Genomic DNA, 19,600 nt, shown 5'->3' on the forward strand with positions numbered 1-19,600 from the left:
GACAGATGACAGAACTAGCCATTACTAACATCATGTTTGCAGTGGCTCAAATATTTGCCCCATCCTCCCATCAAAGGCCATTTTCTCTGAGATCCTCTCCTACCTTCCTGAGTGGAGATGGTCCCTTCTGAGCAGGGAGTGCAATCATAGCAGCAGGGCGGCTTCCCTTCCTGAACTTTTCTGGAATATCCAGGGAGACAGCTTTCTGTGCATCTTGATCGAGGCACCGTCTAGGCATGAAGAGAAAACTGAGCACTAAGAAGAAAGTGATAGGTGCATTTATGCCTTTGGACACAGCTAATGGAATTTTGGAAGGATATCAGAGAAGAGATATTTGCTTCCGATAACCTCAAGTGACCACAGATCATATTTTGGGCAGTTACATTTTTTTTGTGTTTTTTTGCAGAGCTGCATGGCAGAGAAACCATTTTGGTGCTTCTGCTTCCTCACCCACCCCCACCCCCTTGACATTGATATCTCACAGTTAACAACAAACAGGAGGATGGCATAAACCATCATATGAACATCAGCAATAAAACAAGTGTTCCCTCTGTTGCTATCACATCTGCCAACGGAGTCATTGGTGTTGCTTCCAAAGACTGCACCTAGTGTAGAATTTGGTGCCCAGTTTGCTTGTGTGGCATGTCTCTATGCCCAAACAGATGTGGAATACCTTACTATACTCCAGCCTTACCCAACCTGGTGCCCCTTATATATCTTTGCACAATGCTGGCTGGGGTGCATGGGTGTTGTAGTCCGCAATATTTGGAGGGCATCAAGTTGGGGAAATGTGTTGTGCTCTGCTTTGGAAAGTCTCCTATTTACTTTGACATTTTATACATGTTTCCTCAAGAGCAGGGTCCATTAAACTCAGTGGAACTTGGCTCTAGGAAAGCTCCCGCAAGATTGCAGATGAAGCCTCATATGTACTATTCAAAATGTTATTAGAGCATAGCAGATGTCATAGTTAATAAAATGACAGATCCATTTCCCCCTACCTTCTTAAATAGCTTGGGCCATACAATTGCTTCTGGGTTAATGGTGAACTTCAGATTTGAGGACTTTTTTTTCTCTATTCCCCCAATTTTCACTCTATCATGAGAGTTATTAGGAAACAGCACCCAATTCTCAATATCGAAGTCAATGGCCAGTGCCCCATTCTCATCCAAGTACTGCCCATCAGCTGAAGTATTAGAGTAGAACTGGACTTCTTTCAAGAAACGATGAAGCTAGAATGACAGAGGAAAATCCAGCAATGGGTGAGCAGGGCTGAATTATATAACATGGTTTCATGTTTCCTCTGCATCCTAATCTTCTCTGAATAAGAACCACTGTATTTCTCATTTGGAACCATCTGACTGTTCTAGATTATAAGACACCCTCAATCAACAGGGTCTCTTATTATGAAATCAGGGTCTGAGAGGTGGTCCTTAAGGTATTTTGGTCCTCAGCCATTTAAGGCTTTATAGGTCAAAGTTGGACTTTGATAGATAGATAATTTATTACGGTCAAAGACCAGCTCGCATAACACAATAAAAACAGTGTTCATAAGCAGGGCTGAATTATGCAACATGGTTTCATGTTCTCTATGCATCCTAATCGTCTTTGAATAATAAATAATAAATAAGAACCAGCATTATTATATATAGGGAAAGGTTGATTTGGAGGGACAGATCAGTCACTAGACCATAAGGCTCTTAGACTGAGGGTCATGAGTTTGAGCACTATGTTGGGCAAAATATTCCTGCATTGCAGAGGATTGGACTAGATGACCCTCATGGCTCTCCCAACTCTACAATTCTATGATTCTAAGATGTTTGGGAAAATATGTAAAACATGATGAACTTGGCTTTATTAAAGGAAAAACATTAAGTTCTATGAAGGATGAAGTCATCTTTCTGCAGCACGATGAAACTGTAAAGAAGGCTATTGAGTGGCACACTGAGAATCAGATAATGTACAGATATATAAGGAAAATGAGAATATAATATCACAAATACACGATAAAACACACACACACACACCCCACCAACCAATAACTATCCTTCCCCAGCCCCTCACACAAACACATTAAAAAGGGGTAGAGAATGTTACTCAGACAAGGGCCAGGTTGAAGAGGAACAGTTTTGCCTGGCACCAAAAGCTGTATAGTGAAGGTGCCAGCCAAACGTCCCTGAGGAGAACATCCCACACATGGGGAGCCACTTCAGAGAAGGCCCGCTCTTGTGTTGCCACCCTCTGGAGCTCTTGAGGCGGCGGCACACAAAGAAGGGTCTCAGATGATGACCTCAGAGTCTGGGTAGGTCTATATGGAGAGAGGTGGTCCTTGAGGTATTGTGGTCCTCAACCATGTAAGGCTTTATAGATCAAAGCTAGGACTTTGAATTGGGTCTGGAAACTAATTGGGAGCAAATGTGGTTGGATTAGAATCGGTGTAATATGCTAAAACAGTGTTGTCCCAGGGCGCAACATGACTACTGAATTTTGAATCTTCTGATGCTTCTGAACTGTTTTCAGAGGCAGCCCTACGTATAATGCAGATGTGTGGCTTTAATTGGAAGACAAAAGCTTGCAAGCATATTGCTGTCTAATGATAGTCTAATATGGCAGGGTCTGGTCCTAGTGTCTCTATTAAATTTTGTAAAACGTCGTCCTCAATATTCATATTAGATCTAGATTCTTCATGTTTAGACCTTTTGTGGATTCCCAAACTATGCAGTGTAGGAGACTGCTAAGAAAGAAGATAATTGTTGAATCAGAGCATTGGTCCAACAAGCTCCACTTCTATCTCTATGTGGTGGGGCCTTTGAAGTCAGTCTATAAGTTGTTGTCTGCAAATTATTGGATGATACTTATGTCTTCAGGAATATAGCACTGGATCTGTGGACTTGACCTGCCTTACAATGATGGGCCAATTCTTTTGTCCTCCATCTGTAATCCCTGTAGAATTCGCTTTCTCTGGGAACCTGGACGGGAGAAACATTGGTGGATTTCTGCCAGCAGGTGAAAACAATGTCAACGGCCAGTCAGTCAATGTAGACAATACTAACCAGTGTTCTGACACAGTGCAAGACAGATTCAGCTGATCCTATAATGGTGATTCAAGGGTGAGGACAACAAATTCCAGTTTGCAAAAGGAAAAGGACATACCTGCCATGGCTGTAGCTTTTGAAGTACCAAACTGCCTCCACCTACAATTGACATCCTCCTTGACCTGGATGAATATGCGGCATTTAAAGCTTGAGCCACAGTTTGGATATTCAAATAATTCACATAGCTGTCTTGGGACAGGATTCTATCAATCTCTTCCTGGGGTAGCATCTTCACATTATCCTTCTCTCTGCATTTGGTCATACCCCTCACAGACAAGGCATGCCTGGAATATGAACAATCAAATGCGTCTTCTGAATAGCGTTGACTAGCCAAGGCCATTGGCCTATAGTAGTCCTTCTTCATCCTTTTTTTGGTCTTCATTACAAAGGACAAAGAGCCATGGGTATACCGGAAGCAGTCAATATCACATAACAACATTTTGTTCTGAAGAAGTGTGGTTATCCAGACTTTCCCCCCACTTTGTATCCTTTCAAGTAAGGTCTGAACCTCTATGATTGTGTAAAGTCCACTTTGAGAGTCTGCAAAGTAAACAAATACATTGACTTGTCTCCACAGGACAGGTGCTTCATGGGGTATCCATAGCCAAGTTTTTCGTTGTACTCTTTGTGTGAAGGCAACACAAATTTCCCTTTTGTTCATTAGAGGTGTCAAGGTACTCAAGAACCTTTCTCCATTGTCATTGTTGGGAGCAAAGAGGCCGACCCACGTCCACCTGAAATGCAGGAGGAGTTGAACCATGCCATGGTACTGCGTTTCTTGGTTTGGGACCATTTGGTAGACAAAAGGGGACTGGAATTTATCAGTAGGAAGAAAGCCATAACTGAGCTGGTGAGGAAAGGGAAAGAGATTGATGGCTTGTGTTTCAGGATTAAGACTGGATACTTCCATGTGAAATATGATGATAGATTTAGTGCAAACCTCACAATTTTTTGGAAGTAAAATAATATTTTTTTACAACAATTAAACAATTATTATACTGATTAATGTCAAAATTCTCTATGCAGTTAATAGAGATTCATTAAAAACCAATCAAGATTGTAAAACTTAATCAAACTTAAATTAAAATGCCTACGGCAAGAAAAGAAAAAGAAAGAAAAGAAAAAGAAAAGTTTTCAGTAGGCCCTAGAAAGACAGTAGGAAAGGGGCCTGTCTGTCCTCAACTGCAAGGGAGTTCCATCACCCTTCAGATCCTCCAACATCTGGGAGAAGAAAAGGCTAAGGAGTAAACCCTGCACAAATCCTAAGTCAGCTGAGTGGTGCTTTGTTTGCCTCCTTCCAGAAAATCCTGCAGCCAAGCTTGTGCCAAATCTATTGCTCTGCTTTCCATTGGACCACAGCAGTGAGGCTGAGAGGGAGGTCTTGTCATCTGGGCAGCCCTGGACCTCTGTACCCACTGCCTAGGCTTGTGCACCATGGACATCACTTTGATAGTGCTAACACAGTGGTTTGACTTCATCCCAGAGGCTCACGCCATCGTCTTTCAAGACAGACAGATGGCAGCAGCAACAACAACCAGGTGGCTAATGTTGCCAGGTGTGTTTCACTTGGACCCATTGATTACCTGTGGGATCTTGTAGATGCCCAACATGCTTGCAATGTGTGTGGAGACGTCAAATTCACTCTTTTCAAGAACAGCTAGCAGGCTTTTCTGTTTCCCACAGTGGTAGTTTGGAATATTGATTTTCCCACCTGCAAGCAGGTCTGTTATGGAGTCAGAAGTCAGTCTTCCCTCAGAATAGTTATCATAGATGCTGTAGCCCAGGGTGATGTTGGGTAAGATCCTGGGGTTGTGATTAATATCCCGAACAGCAAAGGAGAAGGAAATAACATGTGAGTTTTTCTTATCCACCCAGCTGCAAAAAAAGTGTGTCACACAGTCAGCCTCAATTCAGTGAAAATGAAAGTCACATTATTTTTTGTATTAATCAAAGCAACTAGGAAAAGAGGCAAGGAAGTAAAGAAAAGGGAGACAGAGGTCTACCTGTACCTGTAGTATTTTTGCAAGGGAGGAGCATGGAGGGAAGATCAGAACACAAATCAGCCACATTTCTGGTGACCTACCAAAACTCCCTTGAGCCATTTTGACCCCCAGGCTGCATTGCAAGTGATTAAGCACAGTGGACATTTATGATTTGCAGTTGCATAGATGTTGTTGTCCGTGGGGGGGGGGGGGATTGGGTTCCCATTTTATTTACGACAGAAAACCTGCAACTCAAAAACATCCCACAACATTTCCTACCCTTTACAAAACAAGTTTTGTGGTGGAGTCTCCTTCTTTGGAGGTCTTCAAGCAGAGGCTTGACAACCATATGTCAGGAGTGCTCTGATGGTGTTTCCTGCTTGGCAGGGGGTTGGACTCGATGGCCCTTGTGGTCTCTTCCAACTCTATGATTCTATGATTCTAAGTTATGCTTTTGAGAGCAGTACATGTCAAAACTACTACTAATTACTTAAAATTCATTATAAAAACTTTGAAACGTGGCTTTTTACTAAACGAACAGACACAAAGAACTCTTTAAATGAATTAATGAAATGAAATGAACATTTTCAAGTATATCGGGAAACAAGTTTATCACAGGAAATGGAGAGTAGATAGGAAGCAGGAATACATCAATGCATCATTACTCACATCTCTAGTCTGCTGATGGGGATGCTGGAAAAGGTGAAAGGAGGCTGATCATTAAAGAGCCTTGGAGATGTGACACCACCAATGAGGTGGTCTGCTAGCCAGTAAAAATTTGCAGGCAATATTTGCTCCTTGATTGGATTCAGTGGGCATTTCCCCCTCAGCTGCATCCCATTGGTAGCAAGAGGCAGCAACAGAAGAAGTGTTATCATTCTGGGTCTACCTGCTACGATTTCCTCGTACAGTGGTACCTCTGGTGGCGAACGGGATCCTTTCCGGAGCCCCATTTGCAACATGAGCAGAATGCAACCCGCATCTGTGCGTCTGTGCTGCGAGGGTTGCGATTTGCCGCTTCTGCGCATACGCATGACATCATTTTGAGCGTCTGCGCATGCACGAGCAGCGAAACCCAGAAGTAACTTTTTCTGGTACTTCCGGGTCACCGCGGGACGCAACTTGAAAACACTCAACCTGAGGTATGACTGTAGCTGTTCCACCCAGCACTAGCTGCTGTTCATAATAATCTCCAAATTCTTGCAAATCAGAGATTGCAGTGAATCAACAAATACAGGCAGATGTCCAGCTCTGGTCTCAGAGCTGAAACATGATGACTCAGTGGTGGGGCATCTATTTTGCACCAAGGTGGTGAGAGGGTGCAATCTCTGCTCCCTGGTCCAGGCAGGGCTGAGGATGTCCCCTTCCTGGAAAGCCAGTCAGTCGAAATTACTGATGTAAAAGGCAGCATCACACAAATGTACCTTCTCACTTCACCTGCTCTGTGTCTTGGCCCCCAGGATTTTGTGGCACAATATATATTTTATACATCCAACCATCCAGGCAGAGTGGAATAAAAAACTTCCTACTGTCCTTAATTGTGATATTTACCTTATTGGTCCCAACAGCAATATTCAAGTGGTGGAGTGGGAGCTACTTGGACTCAGGAAAGAATAAAAATAGATTACTGTGATTCTGATGATTGTAAAGGGAAGAAAGATCTCCCCTGAAACTTGATGGGAGCAGGTGCAGAGCAGGAGAAAACATGTTTACTCAATGGGGTACCATGGATCATCAAGGGTAAAGGTGACGTTGGCAGAACCTGACTGACATGAAAAGAGCCCTGAGGTTGGATCAGGCCAAAGGCCCCCAAAGGCCAGCATCCTGTTCTCACAATGGCCAACCAGGTGACCCAAAGGGAAGCCCACAAGCTGGAGATGAGAGCAGAACTTTCCCTACATGCCATTTTCCTACCTCCAACAGCGGAGCGATAACGTATCAATTGACTCAATTGCAAGAGCAGGTCAACTATCCAGGGTCTAGAAACCATGCCTTATGAGGAACAGTTGAAGGAGCTCCATATGTCTAGCCTGGGAGAGAGGAGACTGGGAGGAGATAGGATAGCCATCTTCAAATATCTGAAGGGCTGACACATGGAGGATGAAGCAAGCTTGTTTTCTTTTTCTTTCTTTCTTTTTTAAAAAAATATTTATGCTTTTCATATTTATACAATTCGTTAATTTGGAGCAAGCTTGTTTTCTCCTGGAAAGTAGGAATCGACCTATTGCCTTCAAGTTGCAGGAAAGGAGATTCCGACTAGGCATACGGAAAAACATTCTTTTTTATATATTTTATTTATGATATTCAGGTTTATCCATTTCATTAATTTTACGGTCATTTTAACATTTTAAAACTTTACATCCTTTCCCCTCTTTCTGTGCTTCCTTATATTTATTTTCAATTTTTTCTGCCTATCCACATTAACTTCATTTGTTCATTTATTCCTCTACTTTAAATATACACTCGTATGAAAATGCAGGTTATTATAACTACCCTGCCAATGTTCTTATCTGTTTATAATTTGTTTGTAAATATTCAATAAAACATTTCCCATTCTTTTATAAAAAGTTGTTAACTTGGTTTCTTATTTTTCTGGTAAGTTTGCCATTTCTGCATACTCCATAAGTTTTTGTATTCATTCTTCTTTTGCTGGGACTTCTTCTTTCCATTTTTGGGCAATTAACATTCTTGCTGCTGTAGTCACATACATGAATAAATTTCTGTACAGTTTGGATACTTCTGTCCCTATAATTCCCAGAATGAAAGCTTCTGAGTTGTTGTTTTTTTACAAATGTTTGCTGTTACCCAAACACCTAAATGCTTAATCTTTCTTTCGATTTTTAATCCAGATACATCTTGTATTATATATTTTTTTACTCTCTTACTTTTTTCCAATTTATATTGTCTCTGTCCCACCCTTATGCCTTTAATATCTTGATTACATCTTATTCTTTGCACCAGTACTTCTAAAACTATTATAAACAACCAACATTCAGCCCTTTGAACCCCCAGGCAACCTTATATCCAGTATCGAGATGCGTTCGATGAGACCCACGCAGCTTACACATACAAGTTGTCATTGTTCTTATTTATTACATTGGTATACCGTCTTTCAGCCAAAGATCCCAGGGCAGTTCACAACATAAAAATCCAAAAGGGAGTTCAAAACCAGGTGTACTGAGTTCCACCCAACATTATGGCTGCCCAGTTATTATTATTATTATTATTATTATTATTATTATTATTATTATTCCCCATAAGACCTTTTACCTATATCCCTTACATAGTCACTTTCTTCCTAATTCAGCTAAGTTCTTTTTGTACTTTAACAATTCAGTTTACAACTTCTTAAGCAGCTTATGAAATCCTGCTATGGGTAATGATCAGTTTAACTCCAGTTGAGATTGTGGCTGGGACTTCCAACTGTACAATTTTGTGATATCCATAGAGCTAAGGATTAAATGTCATGTTTAGTTTTTTCTTGTCAGGTGCTCCTTCATGTTCAAATCAGGCCTCAATATAATAATGTAGCATTTGGAAATGAAGATGCAGCCCAGGAGCCCAGCACTGGAGGCCAAGATAGAGAAGATCTGAACGGCTACCATGTATTTCCCCTTGGTGCTCAGGTAGGTGGGCACAAAGGACACCCAAACACTGCAGAAGACCAGCATGCTGAAGGTGATCAGCTTGGCTTCGTTGAAGGCCCCAGGCAGATTCCTTGCTAAGAAAGCCGCTGTGAAGCAGATGGCAGCCAGAAAGCCCATGTAGCCAAGAGAACCATAAAACATGGCAACAGACCCTTCGTTGCATTGGACAATGATCTCTCCAAGCTGGGAGCTCAGGTCAAAGTCTGGGAATGGAGGAAAGATCCCCAGCCAGATGGTGCAGATGAGAACTTGCACACTGGAGCAGGAAATGACAATGGAGTGGGCCAAACTCTTCCCCAGCCATCTCCTCACCCTGTTCCCTGGCTTAGTGGCCAGGAAGGCCAGGACTACAGTGATGGTTTTTGCCAAGACAGAAGAGACAGCAGCTGAGAAGATGATGCAGAAGGCTGTTTGACGGAGAAGACAGGTCACGTTCCTTGGCTTTCCAATGAAGAGGAAGGAGGACAAAAAGGAGAGCAGGAGAGACATGAGGAGAATGTAGGAGAGGTCCCTGTTGTTGGCTTTGACTATGGGAGTTTCTTTGTATTTAGTGAAGATTCCTAACACAAAGCCTGTGGTTAAGGATAGGAAGAGGGCAAGGGAAGCCAGGAGGATCCCCAAACTTTCTTCATAGGAAAGGAAGGTAGATATTTTGGGGACACATTGGTCTCGGTCCTCATTTGGATGCTGATCTTCTGGACATTTGGTGCATTCATCAGCATCTGCATAGAGAAAAACACACTTCAGTATCCTAACACCAGTCACAAACCTACAATGGTCTGAATGCTGTGGAGCTGCTCATACAGGATTTTCAAAAAGGCCCACACTGTTCTTTGAAGTGCTGGCAATCAAGGCTTTAAAGCATGAAATCAGCTAACATCACTATTGCATCGGGTGATTGACAGCTTGGCAGCAGCAGCACCCAACTGCTATTTTTCACCTAGAAAATTTAGATCTAGTGCAAAGGCCAGAAAAAATTCTGGACCCCGGGGTTAGACAACCGTGGGTTAAATGGATCAATAGGTTGACTGATAAAGGCAACTTGTCATGTTCGAATATTGAGAAGCAGAGGTGTTAAGCCTAAACTTATTTTATAATATACTGACGCTAGAATGATACTTTCTAAAATCACATATTTCAGTAGAATTCCATGATTCCTCCAAGGAACTCGGAGGAGTATTATTGTGTGGCACTGCCTCCATTCCTGAACTGCTGGGACCTCTCAGAAATAGTCAGGTGGTGCCTCTGGCCCTAGTGTTTCCTGACTCCATGGCAGGACAACAACCCTCCTGAGGCCACAGCTTTGGTGAACACAATACATCCTGGTCTTCTTGCCCACTTTCCCATCACTCACCAAGATAGTCGCCAGGACCAGAATCACTGACATGTCCTCCCTGCATCATTGGAGGTGGCCTTTCAATGCCTTTGAACACTAGTTACTGGAGATCACATGGCGGTGGGTGGGAGGGCTGTTCTGTCTATGCAGCTTCTGGGGTCCCATGGGAATCCCACTGGCCCCTCTTAGAACAAGTTGCTGAGCATTGCTTTTATTATATTCCTGAGGTTTCCGGCAATAGGTGAACCCTCCCAGAAGAGGACATTTCATTCATGGGGTAACATTACCTGTGCTATTTTCTATAAAAAGAGGTGCCAGAACCCACCATGAATGCCTCCGTTGTTCTCTTAGAATGACAATGGTGCCCACCTGACAGATGACGGAACTAGCCATTACTAACATCATGTTTGCAGTGGCTCAAATATTTGCCCCATCCTCCCATCAAAGGCCATTTTCTCTGAGATCCTCTCCTACCTTCCTGAGTGGAGATGGTCCCTTCTGAGCAGGGAGTGCAATCATAGCAGCAGGGCGGCTTCCCTTCCTGAACTTTTCTGGAATATCCAGGGAGACAGCTTTCTGTGCATCTTGATCGAGGCACGGTCTAGGCATGAAGAGAAAATTGAGCACTAAGGAGAAAGTGATAGGTGCATTTATGCCTTTGGACACAGATAATGGAATTTTGGAAGGATCCCAGAGAAGAGATATTTGCTTCCAATAACCTCAAGTGACCACAGATCATATTTTGGGCAGTTACATTTTGCAGATCTCCATGGCAGAGAAACCAGTTTGGTGCTTCTGCTTCCTCACCCACCCCCACCCCCTTGACATTGATATCTCACAGTTAACAACAAACAGGAGGATGGCATAAACCATCATATGAACATCAGCAATAAAACAAGTGTTCCCTCTGTTGCTATCACATCTGCCAACGGAGTCATTGGTGTTGCTTCCAAAGACTGCACCTAGTGCATAATTTGGTGCCCAGTTTGCGCGTGTGGCGTGTCTCTATGCCCAAACAGATGTGGAATACCTTACTATACAGCAGCCTTATCCAACCTGGTGCCCCTTATATATCTTTGCACAATGCTGGCTGGGGTGCATGGGTGTTGTAGTCCACAATATTTGGAGGTCACCAAGTTGGGGAAATGTGTTCTGCTCTGCTTTGGAAAGTCTCCTATTTACTTTGAAATTTTATACATGTTTACTCAAGAGCAGGGTCCAATAAACTCAGTGGGACTTAGCTCCAGGGAAGCACCCATAAGATTGCAGTCGAAGCCTCATATGTACTATTCAAAATGTTATTAGAGCACAGCAGATGTCATAGTTAATAAAATGACAGATCCAATCTTTCCTACCTTCTTAAATAGCTTGGGCCACACAATTGCTTCTGGGTTGATGGTGAACTTCAGATTTGAGGACTTTAGTCTCTCTATTCTCCCAATTTTCACTCTATCATGAGAGTTATTAGGAAACAGCACCCAATTCACGATATCAAAGTCAATGGCCAGTGCCCCATTCTCATCCAAGTACTGCCCATCAGCTGAAGTATTAGAGTAGAACTGGACTTCTTTCAAGAAACGATGAAACTAGAATGACAGAGGAAAATCCAGCAATGAGTAAGCAGGGCTGAATTATGTAACATGGTTTCATGTTCTCCCTGCATCCTGATCTTCTCTGAATAAGAACCACTGTATCTCTCATTTGAAACCATGTGACTGTTCTAGATTATTAGACACCCTCAATCAACTTCAAAAATTTTGGGGGTGATAAAAATCAACATTATTACAGTGGTGCCTCGCAAGACGAAAAGAATCCGTTCCGTGAGTCTCTTCGTCTTGCGGTTTTTTTCGTCTTGCAAAGCAAGCCCATTAGCGGATTAGCGCTATTAGCGCTATTAGCGGTTTAAGGGCTATTAGCGGCTATTAAGGGATTAGCGGCTATTAAGGGATTAGTGGACCAGCTGATAAGCGGCTTAGATCAGCTGATAAGCGGCTTAGCAACAGCTGGTAAGCGGCTTAGCTAACAGCTGTTAAGCGGCTTAGGGGCTGGGGGAAAAGGGGGAGAGGGGAAAAAACCCCGCAGAACTCGCAAGACATTTTCGTCTTGCGAAGCAAGCCCATAGCAAATTCATTTTGCGAAGCACCTCCAAAACGGAAAACCCTTTTGTCTAGCGGGTTTTCCGTCTTGCGAGGCATTCGTCTTGCGGGGCACCACTGTACATATATTAGGAAAGGTGGATTTGGAGGGATAAAATGGGAGCCACTGCAGCAGGGTCTCAGATTATGAAATCAAGGTCTGAGAGATGGTCCTTAAGGTATTTTGGTCCTCAGTCATTTAAGGCTTTATAGGGTCAATGTTGAACTTTTAATTGAGTCTGGAAACTTATTGGCAGCCAGTGTGATTGGACGAGGATTGGTGTAATATGCTCAGACAGTGTTGTCCCAGTGAACAACATGATGGTCGAAGTCTGCATCTTCTGAAGTTTCTGAACAGTCTTCAGAGGCAGCCCTACGTATAACGCAGAAGTGTGATTTTAACTGGAAGAGAAAAGCTTTCAAGAGTATTGCTAATGACAGTTTAATATGGTAGTATCTAATCCTAGTGTTTTTGTTACATTTTGTAAAAAGTAATTCCTAATATTCATATTAGATCTAGATTCTTCATGTTTAGACCTTTTGTGGATTCCCAAACTATGCAGTGTAGGAGGCTGCTAGGAAGTAGATAACTGTTGAATCAGAGCATTGGTCCAACGAGCTCCACTTCCATCTCTATGAGTTGCTGCCTGCAAATAATTCTGTCTGCAGGAACATTGCACTGAATCTGTGACCTTGACTTCCCATACACTGATGGGCCATTTCTGTTGTGCTCCACCTGTAACTCGTGTAGAATTCCCTTCCCCTGGGAACCTGGGTAGTAGAAATTCTGCTGGATTTCTGTAAGCAGGTGAAAACAATGTCAACGGCCAATCAGTCAATGTAGACAATACCAACCAACGTTGTGACTCAATTCAAGACCGATTCTGATGATGTTATCATGGTGATTCCAGAGAAGGGACAACAAATTCCAGTTTGCAAGAGGAAAACGACATACCTGCCATGGCTGTAGCTTTTGAAGATCCAAGCTGCCTCCACCCACAATCGACATCCTCTTTGACCTGGATGAATATGCAGCATTGAAGGCCTGAGCCACAGCTTGGATACTCAGGTAATTCACATAGCTGTCTTGGGACTGGATTCTTTCAATCTCTTCCTGGGGCAGCATCTTCACATTATCCTTCTCTCTGCATTTGGTCATACCCCTCACAGACAAGGCATGCTTTGAATAAGAACAATCAAATGCTTCTACTGAATACCGTTGACTAGCCAAAGACACTGGCCCATAGTAGTCCTTCTTCATCCTTTTTTTGGTCTTCACTACAAAGGACAAAGAGCCATGAGCATACTGGAAGCAGTCAATGTCACATAACAACATTTTGTTCTGAAGAAGTGTGGTTATCCAGACTTTCCCCCCAGTTTGTATCCTTTCAAGTAAGGATTCAACCTCTATGATTATGTAAAGTCCACTTTGAGAGTCTGCAAAGTAAACAAATACATTGACTTGTCTCCACAGGGCAGGTGCTTCATGGGGTATCCATAGCCATGTTTCTCGTTGTACTCTTTGTGTGAAGGCAACACAAATTTCCCTTTTGTTCATTAGAGGTGTAAAAGTACTCAGGAACCTTTCTCCATTGTCATTTTTGGGAGCAAAGAGGCCGACCCACGTCCACCTGAAATGCAGGAGGAGTTGGACCATCCCCTGGTACTGCGTTTCTTGGTTTGGGACCATCCGGTAGACAAAAGGGGACTGGAATTTATCAGTGAGAGCAAAGCCATAACTGAGCTGGTGAGAAAAGGGAAAGAGATTGATGGCTTGCGTTTCAGCATTAAGACCCGATACGCCTATGTGAAGGATGCTGACAGATTTAGTGCAAACCTCACCGTTTTTTTGGAAGTAAAACAATATTTTTTTAAAAATCAAGCAATCCTTATCCCAATTAATGGCAAAATTCTCTAGCCAGTTAAAAAAGATTCTTTAAAAAACAATCAAAAAGGTAAAACACTATAACCAAACTTAAATGAAAATGCCTGCTGCAATAAAATAAAAGTTTTGAGTAAGCCCTAGAAAGACAACAGGAAAGGGGCCTGTCTGTCCTCAACTGCAAGGGAGTTCCATCACCCTTCATACCCTCCAACATCTGGGAGAAGAAAAGGCTAAGGAGTAAAGCCTGCACAAATCCTAAGTCAGCTGAGTGGTGCTTTGCTTGCCTCCTTCCAGCAACTCCTGCAGCCAAGCTTAGGCCAAATGCATTGCTCTGCTTTCCTTTGGAGCACAGCAGTGAGGCTGAGAGGGAGGTCTTGTCGTCTTGGCAACCCAGGATTTCTGTACCTACTGCCCAGGCTTGCGCACTGTGGAGGTCACTTAGATACTGCTAACAGAGTGGTTTGACTTCATCCCAGAGGCTCACGCCATCGTCTTTCAAGACAGACAGATGGCAGCAGCAGCAACAACAACAACAAGGTGGCTAATATTGCCAAGTGTCTTTCACTTGGACCCATTGATTACCTGTGGGATCTTGTAGATGCCCAACATGCTTGCAATGTGTGTGGAGATGTCAAATTCACTCTTTTCAAGAACAGCTAGCAGCCTTTTCTGCTTCCCACAGCTGTAGTTTGGAATATTGATTTTCCCACCAGCAAGCAGGTCTGTCATGGAGTCAGATGTCAGTCTTCCCTCAGAATAGCTATCATAGATGCTGTAGCCCAGGGTGATGTTGGGTAAGAGACTAGGATTATGATTAATATCCCGAACAGCAAGGGAGAAGGAAATAATGTGTGAGTTCTTCTTATCCACCCAGCTGCAAAAAAAGGTGTGTCACACAGTCAGCCTCAATTCAGTGAAAATGAACGTCACATTCTTTTTTGTATTAATCAAAGCAAGTAGGAAAAGAGGCAAGGAAGTAAAGGGAGACAGAGGTATACCTGTACCTGTAGTATCTTTGCAAGGGAGGAGCATGGAGGGAAGATCATAACACAAATCAGTCACATTTCTGGTGACCTACCAAAACTCCCTTGAGGGCCAGGAGGTAGAACAAAGTGAGACAGAGGTCTACCTGTACCTCTGTCGGCAGAGGTTTTGCAAGGGAGGAGGGTGGAAGGAAGCAAAGTTGACATTTATAATTTGAAGTTGCATAGAATATGTTGTGCATGGGGAAAAGAATTGTGTTCACATTTTATTTATTACAGAAAACTTGCAGCTCAAACACCCCAGAACAGTTCCTACCTTTTAAAAAACAAGTCATGCTTTGGAGAGCAGTACATGTCAAAACTACTACTAATTATTTAAAATTCATTATAAAACACTTTGAGACATGGTTTTTCACTAATTGAACAGACACAAAGAACTCTTTAAATAAATTAATGAAATGTAATGTAATTAACATTTTCAAGTTTCTCAGAAAACAAGTGTATTACGGGAAATGGAGAGTAGATAGGAAGAAGAACTACATCAATGCATCATTACTTACGTCTCAAGTCTGCTGACAGGAGTGCTGGAAAAGGTGAAAGGAGATTGTTCATGAAAGAATATTGGATATATGACTCCACTAATGAGGTAGTCTGCTAGCCGGTAAAAATTTGCAGCCAAAACTTCTTCCTTGATTAGATTCAGTGGGCATTTTTCCCTCAGCTGCACCCCATTGGTTGCTAGAGGCAGCAACAGGAGGAGTGTTATCATTCTGGGTCTACCTGCTATGCTTTCCTTGTAGGTGTTCCACCCAATACTAGCTGCTCATAATATACCCCAAATTCTTGCAAATCAGGGATTGCAGTGAATTAACAAATTCAGGGAGGTGTCCAGCTCTGGTCTCAGAGCTGAAGAGTGATGGTTCAGAAGTGGAGCATCTATTCTGCACCAAGAAGGTGAGAGGTTGTCATCTCTGCTCCCTGTTCCAGGCAAAGCTGAGGATGTTCCCTTCCAGGAAAGCCAGTCGGTCTAAATTACTGATCTAGAAGGCAGCATCACACAGATATACTTTCTCACTTCACCTGCTCTATGTCTTGGCCCCCAGGATTTTGTGGCACAATATATATTTTATACACCCAACCTTTCAGGCACAGTGGAATAAAAATCTTCCTGCTGCCCTTATTTGCGATATTTACCTTATTGCTTGCAAAGGCAATATTCAAGCGGTGGGGTGGGAGCTAGTTGGACTCAGGAAAGAATAAAAATAGATCACTGTGATTCTGATGATTGCAAAGGGAAGAAAGATCTCCCCTGAAACTTGGTAGGAGCAGGTGCAGAGCAGGAGAAAACATGTTTACTCAATAGGATGCCACAGATCATCAAGGTAAAGGTGACTTTGGCAAAACATGATTGACATCAGAAAAGCCCTGAGGTTGGATCAAACTGAAAGGTGGTCCTGAGATATTGTGGGCCTCAGCCGTTTAAGGCTTTATAGGTCAAAGCCAGGACTTTGAATTGGGTCTGGAAACTAATTGGCAGCAAGTGTGGTTGGACCAGCATCAGTGTCTTATCTTTGCACCTGTGCAAACAATTCAGCTTCACAGCCAGAGTTTCATCTTACATGCAGAAACTTACCAAGACAGTTTTCTGAAAACAAATGTCCAATACCCCCAACAGGGGGGCTATCTAAAATTTCGTTAGGATTAACAAAGAAACTTTATAAAGACGAGACAAGCTGCAGATAACATCAGGCTGGTAGTGGATTTGAGATATTTAAACAGGAACAGTGAAGCTTTAGCTATAATATCTCTAGATGCAGAAATAGCTTTTGATAAGGTCTACAAACTATATATAGAAAAAGTACTACAAAAATTTGGTTTTCCATTAGTCTTTATAAAATGGATAAACATATTATATTGCTCCCCTACATCTAGTGTTAAGACAAATGGCATAATGTCTGCACCTTTCACATTATCCAGAGGTACTAGGCAAGGCTGCCCACTTTCACCTTTGCTTTTTAATATCTGTTTGAAGCCCCTGGCATGTACTGTTAGACAGCATAAGGAAATCTTTGGTGTACAGTGGTACCCCGCAAGACGAATGACTCGCAAGACGAAAAACTCGCTAGACGAAAGGGTTTTCCATTTTCTGAGTTGCTTTGCAAGACGAATTTCCCTATGGGCTTGCTTCGCAAGACGAAAACGTCTTGCGCCTTTTTTTTAAAAACCGCCAATGCATTCCTATGGGAAACCGTCAATACACATTGGTGCTTCGCAAGACGAAAAAACTCGTAGAACGAAAAAACTCGCAGAACGAATTAATTTCGTCTTGCGGCGCACCACTGTAATTCATAACTCACTTGAAAACAAATTGGTAATGTTTGCAGATGATATTCTTCTGTTTATCACAAAATCTCACAGTACTGTTCCAAAATTAATGCAAAATATAGATTTTGGGGTAATATATCTGGATACACTATAAACTGGTCCAAATTGGAGTTGATGTTAATAGGAAATAACTTTTTGGTTCAACCGTTTAAACCATACCAATTTCAAATTTGCAAAGACAACATTAAATTCCTACATATATTAATGCCATGAGACATGTGGTATTAAACATCAACAAAATATATCATGAGGTATCAATAGACATCGACAGGTGGGAGCCATTGAACCTGACCCTTTGGGGAAAGTCAATGCTCTTCAAATCAACATAATACTGCTGAGTTGGCTTGTCAACACCTTTTCATCCCACGTTTCTGTGGAGAGACTTTGCCCCCAGTCCTCCCTTCCCTGCCCATTGCCCCCCAGGACCCTCTCAGCTCCCACTCACTTGCCCCTGCCACCACCTGAGCCAACGGAGGGGCCTATTAAGCATACCCCATTTTTTGGCCAAGGAAATGGAATAGCCAGCTCTTCTCCCAAAGCAGGGGCTCACACATTTCCCAGTCATTTCTCCTTTGTCTAGAAATCCTCTTCTACCCTCCCCACACTTCTCTCCATTTCTAATTTAAAATAAAGTGGTTTTTTTAAAATCCCAGCACCTTACTTCTTATTGCTGTCGCCTAAGAGAGTTGCAATTGGGTGGCACTGTGGTCTAAACCACTGAGCCTAGGGCTTTCCGATCAGAAGGTTGGCGGTTCAAATCCCCGCAGCGGGGTGAGCTCCCGTTGTTCGGTCCCAGCTTCTGCCCTCCTAGCAGTTCAAAAGCACAGCAAAGTGCTCCTGAGGTAGGAGGTGTGTATACATGTCCTCACGTTTGTGGAGGTGGCAGAGAAAAGAGACATTTTTTCCAAGGGCAAAATAGTGTTGAAATGGAGGAAACTGGCAAAGGAGTTGATTTTATATGATGGGTAAAGCTAGGTAACTTCCCTGAGTTGTCAAGTCGAAAGGATACATTTATGCATAATATTTGTAACATATAACAACTTTAAAGATGTGCCCCACCCCCCGTAATTTCCGTAACAGTTATAAATTGGGAAAGGGTCTTCTGGCAGAAACCTGAGCACCAGGCTTGGCCCCTCCCTCATCTGACCTCCACCTCCCACCCTTTAGGTGAAACCAAGGTAAGTATTTACATTTTCCTGTTTTCCCACTGAGGTTGGGTTTAGGATTGTTCTGGAATGACCAACTGTCTGGCACTCTGGTGCCAGGATGCCAGCGATTATCCCCCAGGCAGTACATGGTCTCAGGATTCAGGGTGTTACCGGAGAAATCTGAGGGCTCACCTGGACAAAAAACAAGGACACCAGCTAGGAATACCAGAGCAAAACAGCAGCCAGTAGGCTTGGTCTTTATGGAAGACTGTTGCGACAGGACTCCCACCCACTGCAAGATGAAGCAAGATGGAAGCCCTGAACAAAATAAGACCCCAACTTTTATTAGTTACTAATCCCCAAAACTACGCCCCTAAAACTACATCACAACTACATCACAACCTGCTTGACAGGGGGTTGGACTCGATGGCCCTTGTGGTCTCTTCCAACTCTATGATTCTATGATTCTATGAACTACATCACAAAAAGGAGGGGTTGAGGGAGGAGTTGTGGTGGTAACCTGATTGTCCTGTCACCTGGCTGGTTCCCCCTTTCCCCCTCCCCATGAGTACTTTCCAGGTGACAGAGGGGAGTTTGCAGTTTCCTGCCCCCAGAGGGAAGAGCTGATCATTGTCCTTTGTTCCAGTCCCTGCTGAATCCACTCCTATATGCAAGTTCTTTGTGACCTTGATGGTCTTCTGTCTAGGATCATCAGGGTTGGCATAACTGGGCAGGGCTCCTGTGTCCGTGTTGGTACGCTCAAGGGATTATGGCTGTCCTGTATCAAACCTATCCCCTTTGATAGTCCTTTCTTCATGGAGCAAAATAAAAGTGGACCGGTGTAAATCCGATGTCTAGTTGATTTTCTATTAATTTATAACAGAAGTGTTGCGTATGTCGTGTGTGCATGTCGAATTTGTACAAACTGAATGATTGGGGGGGGGGGGGCGGTTCCTGCAACAAGGGATAAGGCTGCCTCTAGCTATATCCCAAACTTCTCCTCTTGT

The 19,600-nt window shown here is 43.0% G+C and overlaps 1 protein-coding gene and 2 long non-coding RNA genes across 3 annotated transcripts in view; 1 reads left to right on the forward strand and 2 right to left on the reverse strand.

Moving 5' to 3' along the window:
* LOC310671180 overlaps positions 1-19,288 on the reverse strand; it is a 108,575-nt gene extending 89,287 nt beyond the window's left edge. The window contains exon 1 of the long non-coding RNA XR_014507868.1: positions 19,166-19,288. This is a non-coding gene — a long non-coding RNA (uncharacterized lncRNA). The remainder of the gene's footprint in view (positions 1-19,165) is intronic.
* LOC310668834 lies at positions 24-727 on the forward strand. Its single transcript, XR_014506855.1, has 3 exons — positions 24-273; positions 407-432; positions 499-727. It is a non-coding gene; the product is annotated as an uncharacterized lncRNA (long non-coding RNA).
* LOC310672766 (vomeronasal type-2 receptor 26-like) lies at positions 8,333-15,829 on the reverse strand (the record flags this gene model as incomplete). Its single annotated transcript, XM_083430418.1, has 6 exons — positions 8,333-9,443; positions 10,532-10,658; positions 11,413-11,643; positions 13,148-13,936; positions 14,660-14,951; positions 15,621-15,829. 6 exons carry the CDS (start codon positions 15,827-15,829, stop codon positions 8,545-8,547), a joined length of 2,547 nt encoding a protein of 848 aa, XP_083286544.1. The 3' UTR covers positions 8,333-8,544.
* Positions 19,289-19,600: the final 312 nt, after the last annotated feature.

The sequence above is a fragment of the Podarcis tiliguerta genome (genome assembly GCF_965153285.1).
Source record: "Podarcis tiliguerta genome assembly, chromosome: 2".
Lineage (NCBI taxonomy): Eukaryota > Metazoa > Chordata > Lepidosauria > Squamata > Lacertidae > Podarcis > Podarcis tiliguerta.